Source organism: Notothenia coriiceps, unplaced genomic scaffold, assembly GCF_000735185.1.
Source record: "Notothenia coriiceps isolate Sejong01 unplaced genomic scaffold, NC01 NC01_scaffold00037250, whole genome shotgun sequence".
NCBI classification, from domain to species: domain Eukaryota; kingdom Metazoa; phylum Chordata; class Actinopteri; order Perciformes; family Nototheniidae; genus Notothenia; species Notothenia coriiceps.
This window is the reverse complement of record NW_011369951.1, coordinates 7,779,750-7,787,808: the sequence shown is the minus strand read 5'-3', so window position 1 is coordinate 7,787,808 and position 8,059 is coordinate 7,779,750. Positions and strand designations below refer to the sequence as shown.

Below are 8,059 nucleotides of genomic sequence, written 5' to 3'. Positions count from 1 at the left end.
GGTCTGAGCTTTCATGACTGACTGTTTAAAGGCATGAAAGTGAGAGGCCCTCAGTCGCTGAAAGTGAAACAAGAGCACGAAATGTGAGTCCCATGTGATTGCCCTAGCTGATAATGGTGTGCAATGATGTTCAGTAACTGTATCTTCCCATTTCATAATGCATGAGTATGTGCAAGCGCTAACCTAGATATGTTTCTGTTCGGGGAACACTTCAATTATGGATGTTACTTCAGTAATTAATTGAAAGGTTTTAACGAGAAGAAAATATGAAACAGACATGACAAATCTAATGGATCTACATGCAACAATGAAAGCTTTATCCAAGAAGACCCCCTTTTGCTTCGATGTGTGAGAGTTGGAAAATAAATTATTCAATTAAATGAGTGCCAGGCACATCCTTTGTTTGAGCACAGAGTGAGCTGCAATGGTGCATCTGCAGATTACCACAAACAATATCTGTGTGTTTTTTCAAACCAGGTGCAAATATTATGCTTTGTACTATGAATACAAAAGATAAATGTTGTTATTTAAAATGCTAGTGGTTAAAATGTATGTAATATGTTTGAGAACAATATTTAGTTTTCTTTGCAGGAAGTCAGGTGCAATAGATGGAAAAATATAGATTATTTTTACACAACTCTGAATTCTGTTGTTTACCACTTCCTGTTTCTTTAAGCAAGGGTTGGAAAACAGGTGCGGTTATTTCAGCAGTTTCTGCAGATGCTGGCATAACCAAACTACGGGCACACAAGATATTTGATTGTATGTTTTGAGGCAGCAGGAATCAGAACAACAATGACGATCTCATTCCACTTCGCTTTGCTCGTTTTTTTGGTGACAAAAGGTATTTATAGGCCTACTTTTGGTCATTGGACTACACTTTCATGTGTGTTAAATGCAACACAAAAATTATAGATTGTTGGTATGGTATTAATATAATGTTAATATGTTGTTTGTGTTGAGTGTAACAGTGATCAAATGTTCTTTTTCTGCAGATTTTACAAGCTGTATTAATCTGACGTCAATTTTGGAATATGTGGATGTAGCGTTGGGAGACCCTCTAACATTAAACTGCACATACAATTGCTCCATTGGATTTGTTCGTGGCTGTTGGACTAAAGCAAAACAAAAAAAAACCGGTGCCTTTGTCGACTGTCTTGGAAATTCCAGCAAAAGCAGTTTGTGCACAACGTCCCTTCATCTGTCAATTTTGTCTATTAAAGATCACAATAAGAAGTACATTTGCTACACACGGCATACAGATGACCCTCAAGTTCCACAAAACATAGCAGGCATCGTTGTTCTGCAAATTAAAGGTTATTTATGAAAATCAACATAAGATATATCTTGTTGTTGAATATATATTTTTTAAAAACAACTATTTACAACAAGAAAAAAAACTGTTTTTTTAAAGAGTTTTTCTTTTTCAGCTACAACAAGTGTCCAAAACGGGATAGTTACCCCAAAGACTGCAACTACAAATGGTGAGGATTTTCTTTTAATTAAAATGTATTCTTAAATATTTTTACAATATTGTTATACCTTTCATTCATTTATGTATACCATTTTTTTACATTTGCCATTAGCCTCTAATCCTGCTGAGCAAAATGATTCAAGTGAAGGTAAGAAGGCACTTTAAATGGCGGTTTATTGATAGAAATTCTGTATTTTATGTAAATAAGTACATCTGCGTGTGAAACTTAAAAGCAACATTCAGTCATTCCAAGATAATTCAATTATTTTTCAAGGTGTGCTGGGGGAATTTGCTGGAATTAAGGTGTTAGCTATAGTAACCGTTGCTGTGGCCACGGTGCTTGCAGCTTTGGCCATTTTCCTGTGTCTGAACCGGAACAGACAGTGCTGGACTGATAAAGGTGATTGAAAATGATTAAACTATCAACATACATGTTTTATAAAAAGTTAAAATGTCCAAATAATGATCTATGTCTATATCATCGTTTTCATAATGTCACACATTCCAGGGGAGCCTGTTGGGTCCAGGTCAGGGTGAGTAACATTTTAGAATGACCATTTGGATTGTGTTTCAATAAATAAAATAAATATATAAGAAAATATCTTTATATGATATTGCTCAATTCTTTAAGTTAATTTTGTATTTGTTTCTGTTAAAGCTCACCACTTCCTCTTCAGGCTTTCCCTTCGCCAGTGAAGGGTAAACTTTTATATCTAAAAATTAAATACAAAGATTTTAAGGTCTCAACGCATTCCTGCCATTCATACCTGTCACATTTCACAGGGACAGTGTCAACAAAAAGTGAAAGAGTGACTTTAAGGATTCCCACACCAGGTAAGAGGATTTCTGGATCATTATTAGCACCACTCATGTGACAACATCAATGTCTGCATTACAAATACTGACTGATATATTTCATTATTTCTTTGGCCAAGATAATGAGAGTGACACCGAGGTCCCATATGCTGACATAACGATCGCTGTCCGAGGTGTCAGTACACCAGAGCTCACTCAGGTCGGCTACTTGACCCCTGGCGATCAACAAGAGGTGAGGAATGAGACTTCATGAGACATATGCTTGTCATTTTCTATCTTACTGAAAAGTTCATTTTTAAGACAGCTTATTCTCCTCTGATTTATTAGCAAGTCCAACTCTGCACCGGTAAATCTTGTACATGAATCTAAAGCCTAAAAATGCTTATCTGATGGTTCTCTTTTATAGTTTATTGTTGTTTGTTTTCACAAGGACGCACAATGAATAAATGTAGTACACCACCTTAAATGTATGAGCAGTTACTGGCTATGCTTTATAGACAAAATTATAAGGGAAAATAAGGATTTACTGTGCGTAGTAGGCATCAATCACATTGGGTTGCCATAAAAACAAAGAAATGTAGAGTCTGCTCATTTATCTCACTTCATCTACTCTGATCACAATTTAAAACGTCTTAAGTGTATCTTGATTGTTTAAATACTGAATGGTATTAATAAAGCTACAGTCTGTTCCTGTTTATTAGGTATTTATGTCAACTTGCATTGACTGAATATCTCAGTATAACCCAATGAAAGGACCATAAACTAATAAACAGCTCTCCAAAAACGGATCACAATGTGCATAAAAAAGGTGTAATTTATTGCAAAGGTGTTTAGTATTATTTTAGTTAGCTAGGTGTTACTTATAAACAGGCCACTGAATGTTTGTATTATTAAAATTGTACCAAGTTAGTTACCTTTAAATTATATTATTGATGTGTTCAGATTGCAATAACACATTGTTTGCAGTAAAGCAAGTGGGTTTGCATTGACTAAATGTGTTACTTTCACTTGTGCATACAACACATAACACAACCAGTTGTATCGATCTGTATCAATGATATTGTTAGAGCCTACTTGGGAAGGTTTGCTATTCCCAACAACATGCTAAATCAATCTCTCTGCTCTATCTACAGTGGTGGGGAGATGAACCAAGGTCTCACCTGCAGGCCTCGCGTTCAGCCGACAGACTGCATGTCCCTCAGCCAAGGGAGGTCAGCCGCAAGATGAGCACCAACTCTGAATATGCAGTCATCACATATGCCTGACTGGGGTCGCTTCTGCAGAAAGAAGAGAGCGCTTCATATGCAATGCTTCTCAATTTGTTCTTATTATATAGTTTTTTTTCACGTGTTAAATGTCTGTAAAAAATGCTTTATGTCCAATAAAGCTTTTCAATCAAATCAACTGTATTAAACATGAGTTTAACGAAAACAACATGTGCGTGCGAAGTCTGTGTTTTTGGTAATTTGAGCCTCGTCAGTGTCCGTAGGAACAACAGTTGCCTAGAAACAACTATAAACAAAACACACCAGTAGCTAACTGTTTTTAAACAAAACATTGATAAGTAAAGGTGGATACGTAGTGCTTGTCGTTTCAGTTAACAGGTGAACCTTTGACTAACGCTTTGACATTTTGCAACTCAGGTGGTGTGAGTGACGATATGGTGACGAATATCTAGCACTATTTAGATTACTTTGAACGTTAGCTTGTAATGTGGGGAAAGTTGCCAGTGTTAGCTAGCTTCTCTTGTCTTCTACGCTGAGCACCAGGAAGGAAGACGAATTACTGACAAAAACTAACTTACTTCTCTTGTAGGTCTTCCCAAGCTGATATAGGAGTTATTTTCCCCTCTGAATGCTAAAACATGTCAGTACCTTTCTCCAACACGCACCTGCGGGTCCCGCGAGGATTCAGCACCATCTTGGAGGGGCTGGCCAGAGAAGTCCTGCGAGATCAGCCCGAAGACATCCCTAAATATGCTGCACAGTACTTCGATACTCTACTCACACAAAGAGAAGGTAACTGCAACTTTACAATTGGTACTACTGTAATCCACAAAATATACATCATAGTTTAGCTGTGTAATTTTGTGTTTGTTATTTTAAAGGCCAAATATAGAGGCAAACATTAGATTCAAGATGTAAAGACTTTAATGCCATATACACAGCTACAGTGTAGAATAGAATACACTTGGGTAACAGGTTACTAACAAATTAAACAATACATAAAACAAATAAAACAAATGAAAAAAACAATACAATTAGTGCAAGTTCACATAGGCAGTGACTATAAATGTTGAGATAAAGTGCATTGGATAATTGATATGCAATTTCCTATGTATATTATATTTATTTTCTATCAAATGAACATCACATTAATGAATGAATATAAAAGAAATAATTGATAATGTGTTTGCTTGTAGATAGTGGCATCGACCCAGCTGAGTGGGCTGCTAAACTGGAAGATAGATTCTACAACAACCATGCATTCAAGGCTACTGGGGTACTAACTCAAAGTCACTGCCATACCATCCCTATAAAATATTTCCTCTGTTGTCTCATTTTATTCATCCTGACACCTTTGTTTTGTTTTTCGTTTTCCCAACAGCCTAGTCCTGAAAAAGAGCCTTCAGCAAAGATGACCATTTCCAAGTGAGTCTCTGCTTATACGCTATAACTGGCAGGAGGATCAACAGGAGAGGGAGAGGATGGACATGAGGGAAAGAATAGAAAGTGACAGCGGAGAAACAAATAATATATTTTTCATTTTTAATCGTTACATCTTGAGTTTTTGTGTGAGTTTTTTTCTGAATATGGTAGCTAGTTTGTTGTCCTTATTAGAAAATTAGGAAATAGAATTAAATCAAATCAATACTGCAAAAAGGGAAATTGTGGAATGGAAAACGCAAAGCAACAACCTGCTTTGTCCAACCTAATGAACGTTTTTAAATGTTTGAAATCATAATCCTACATTTGGATTTGTTTATGAAAATAGATTAGTTTATGATAATTCCTTGAGAATTAATTGAACCAGCACGAAATGTCAGCTCAAGTTCTTCCAGGTTTAAAATGTCGAGGGTGAGAAGAAAGGTCAGGACTGGAAGATAAGCGGCCACCAGCTGCAGGAAGACAGTCAATCAGGCATTTAGATTTTTGTTTTGAGGAAGGATTACCTAGGCCACATCACTATTTTCCAGTTTTTCCAATATTTCACCTTCAGTCTTTCATTTTGATTGATACTTTTTAGAGAAAAATCCTATGAACCCCAAACTGAAGATGAATCAAGCCATGCAGAAGAAGTCTCTAATGTTTCCACAACACATCCTACTGTCTCTGAAGAGGTTGATTCAAGTGAAAGTATGGAAGAATATGAAGGAAAACTGGATATTACAGAGAAAAATGTTATTTCAAAGGCAGAAGGACTCTCAGAGGAGGAATCAGTAAACATGATCCCAGCTACAGACCTACAGCCGGATGATCTGAGTGGGACAGAGGAGGAGAAAGACCAAACAATAACTACATTTGATCAAGTTGGCAGGGCAGCTAATGGAAAAGATAGCATCTCTGTTCCAGACCAAGATAATACTCAGTCTGAGTTAGAGCCCACCGACTTGTTGTCAATGAAAGCTATTTCAAATGTGTGTACCCAGGAGTTAGAACCGGAAAAAGAACGTGGAGATAATGAACAAAATAATTCAGTTGTAGATATGGAGATTATAGATCCGGAAGGAGATCTTAATACTGACGCAGAAGAACCAGTGGAAGTATTTTCATATTCTGGGCTAGCTGATGTTGATGTGTGTGCTACAGAGCTTGGAGGAAGCTCAAGACCCCAACCTGAGGAGAATACTGTATCATTATTGTCTCACTCTAAGCACAATCAGCAAGGAGGAGAGGACCAAGTAGAACAAACAGAAGAGGTAGCTTCACCATCTGAGTCTTCGTCTGGCATTATACATGAAAGCTTAACTCATATAGAGGGAGTTTCTGTCAGTAATGCTATAACAAATGAGGATTCTTTGGTTGAGGTTAACTTTGAAGATGTCCCAGAGGGTCAGCAGATTAAAGAGGTTGAGGAGAAACAGCCAGGAGACAGCTCAGTAGATGTCTTACAGACTACGTTTTTAGAAATGCAACTGGAGGAAGAGTGCAAAGAGGTAACTGCAGTGGATATATCTCAAACACAAGACCACAATGAACCTGCAATGATGGGAGCTGTAGAGGAAATAAAGTGTGGAGGGGAGGAAATGGAAAGACAGCACATGGAATCTGATATAATGAGCAAGAAGGTAGACACAAATGATTCTGATTTAAATAATAGTGGTGTTGATGGTAAGCACGAAGGTGTTAAAACTATCAGCTCATCACATCAGCCCACCATCGATGAAGAGAACCCAGAGAATGAAATGGATCATGAAAATGAAGATATTAATGAAAAAGCAGGAGGGATAAGTGAATGTGAATTTCACCAGAATGAGGGTTGTGAAAAAGATGAAAATTCAAACGACGCTGAGGACGAGACAACGGACACGGATGGAGGCAAAAAAGAGGACGGACTTGCAGAAGGTTATGGAGACGTGGAGATTCAAGAAACAAATGCTGGTGGAGTGGGAAATCACTCATCACAAGTTACACGGGAAAATATATTAACTGCTGGAATAGAGGCCGAGAGGGAAACTTTAGAGGCAAGTACACATCTACCAGAGGAGAAGGAGGAGAGTCGGAGAACACCTGTAGACTCACAGCTACAGGATAGTGTGGGGGAAACAGAGGTCACATCAACGGAGAAAGGTCCAGATGTAATGGGACTTTTAGAAGAAGAAGAAGTTGATTCTGAAATACAAGGGAAGAGGGACACATTGTGTGAAGAGGGGAGCAGCAGCCCCACTCCAAGTGCAGATCTGCCAGCTGCAGAAGACGAAGTGCCACTTGCTTCTGAAAAGGACTCCACAGAGCCTGAAGGCAAGAGCAGTGAAAAGGTAAAGCTTCTTCTTAATACAGAATATATACATGAGTGATGCCTCATATCTTTATGTGCTTTAACATTATAGATGAACATGTTTTGCAATAAGAAAATGGCCCTGATTTTTAGGCCCATAACTCGTACGATTAGAATTTTGAAAGTGGCATCTGCAACTCATCACATCTCCTCCAATTGTATCAGCAGGATGAGGATAAATGTTCGCACAGTTTCAGATTGAGGTGCCTTTAGTCTGCTCTGCTCCCATTCCTGTCTCAGGTAGCCTATATATAAATAAACCCTTCAAGGACGGGTCTGATCTACAGTGGCCCTCGTTTTTTCCCCCTTGGACTCTCCAGGGTTGGGTGATTGAACATATCCCTAAAATAGTTCATTTTCTAGATGGTGGTTGTTCTAACAAACTTTAAAGTGGACCTATCATGCTATATTTGAATAATATAGTGTAGGACCATACCTATATAAGGCATATTTATACTTTTTATTTTTCAAAATACCAAACAGATCATGCATTTTAGCCATTCCTCATTTCGCTCAATTTAACACTGTCTTTGCATGGGCTGATTCTGTGAGAACAGCACCATGTACAGGCNGGAAAAGACCGCAGCGGTATCTGCGTACAGTACACGCGGTTTGATTGGCTAGCGCTTGCACTGGCGGGATTTGCATAAACGGGATTTGATTGGCTGATGCCAGCTTCGCAAGCATTAGGAGCATCAAAAGTTGAACATTGCTCAACTTTTGATGCTCATGATGCTTGCAAAGCCATGCTCCGATCCCCACAATGCAGTT

At 38.1% G+C, this 8,059-nt stretch overlaps 2 protein-coding genes across 3 annotated transcripts; both read left to right on the top strand.

The window, feature by feature from the left end:
- The first annotated feature begins 723 nt into the window (after positions 1-723).
- LOC104966841 (uncharacterized) lies at positions 724-3,721 on the top strand. 2 transcript variants are annotated; one of them, XM_010796146.1, is made up of 10 exons: positions 724-844; positions 996-1,316; positions 1,431-1,484; positions 1,587-1,622; positions 1,749-1,874; positions 1,983-2,007; positions 2,133-2,173; positions 2,258-2,308; positions 2,410-2,522; positions 3,424-3,721. In XM_010796146.1, the coding sequence occupies exons 1-10, from the start codon at positions 796-798 to the stop codon at positions 3,553-3,555; spliced, it is 948 nt and encodes a 315-aa protein (XP_010794448.1). In that variant the 5' UTR covers positions 724-795; the 3' UTR covers positions 3,556-3,721. The 2 variants fall into 2 exon arrangements, with proteins under 2 accessions (XP_010794448.1, XP_010794449.1); XM_010796147.1 differs by having other exon boundaries at positions 1,821-1,874; positions 3,424-3,710.
- An 82-nt stretch (positions 3,722-3,803) lies between these two features.
- Positions 3,804-7,679, top strand: LOC104966840 (uncharacterized). The gene is made up of 5 exons (XM_010796145.1): positions 3,804-3,894; positions 4,106-4,308; positions 4,713-4,792; positions 4,898-4,941; positions 5,537-7,679. The coding sequence occupies exons 2-5, from the start codon at positions 4,155-4,157 to the stop codon at positions 7,305-7,307; spliced, it is 2,049 nt and encodes a 682-aa protein (XP_010794447.1). The 5' UTR covers positions 3,804-3,894; positions 4,106-4,154; the 3' UTR covers positions 7,308-7,679.
- Positions 7,680-8,059: the final 380 nt, after the last annotated feature.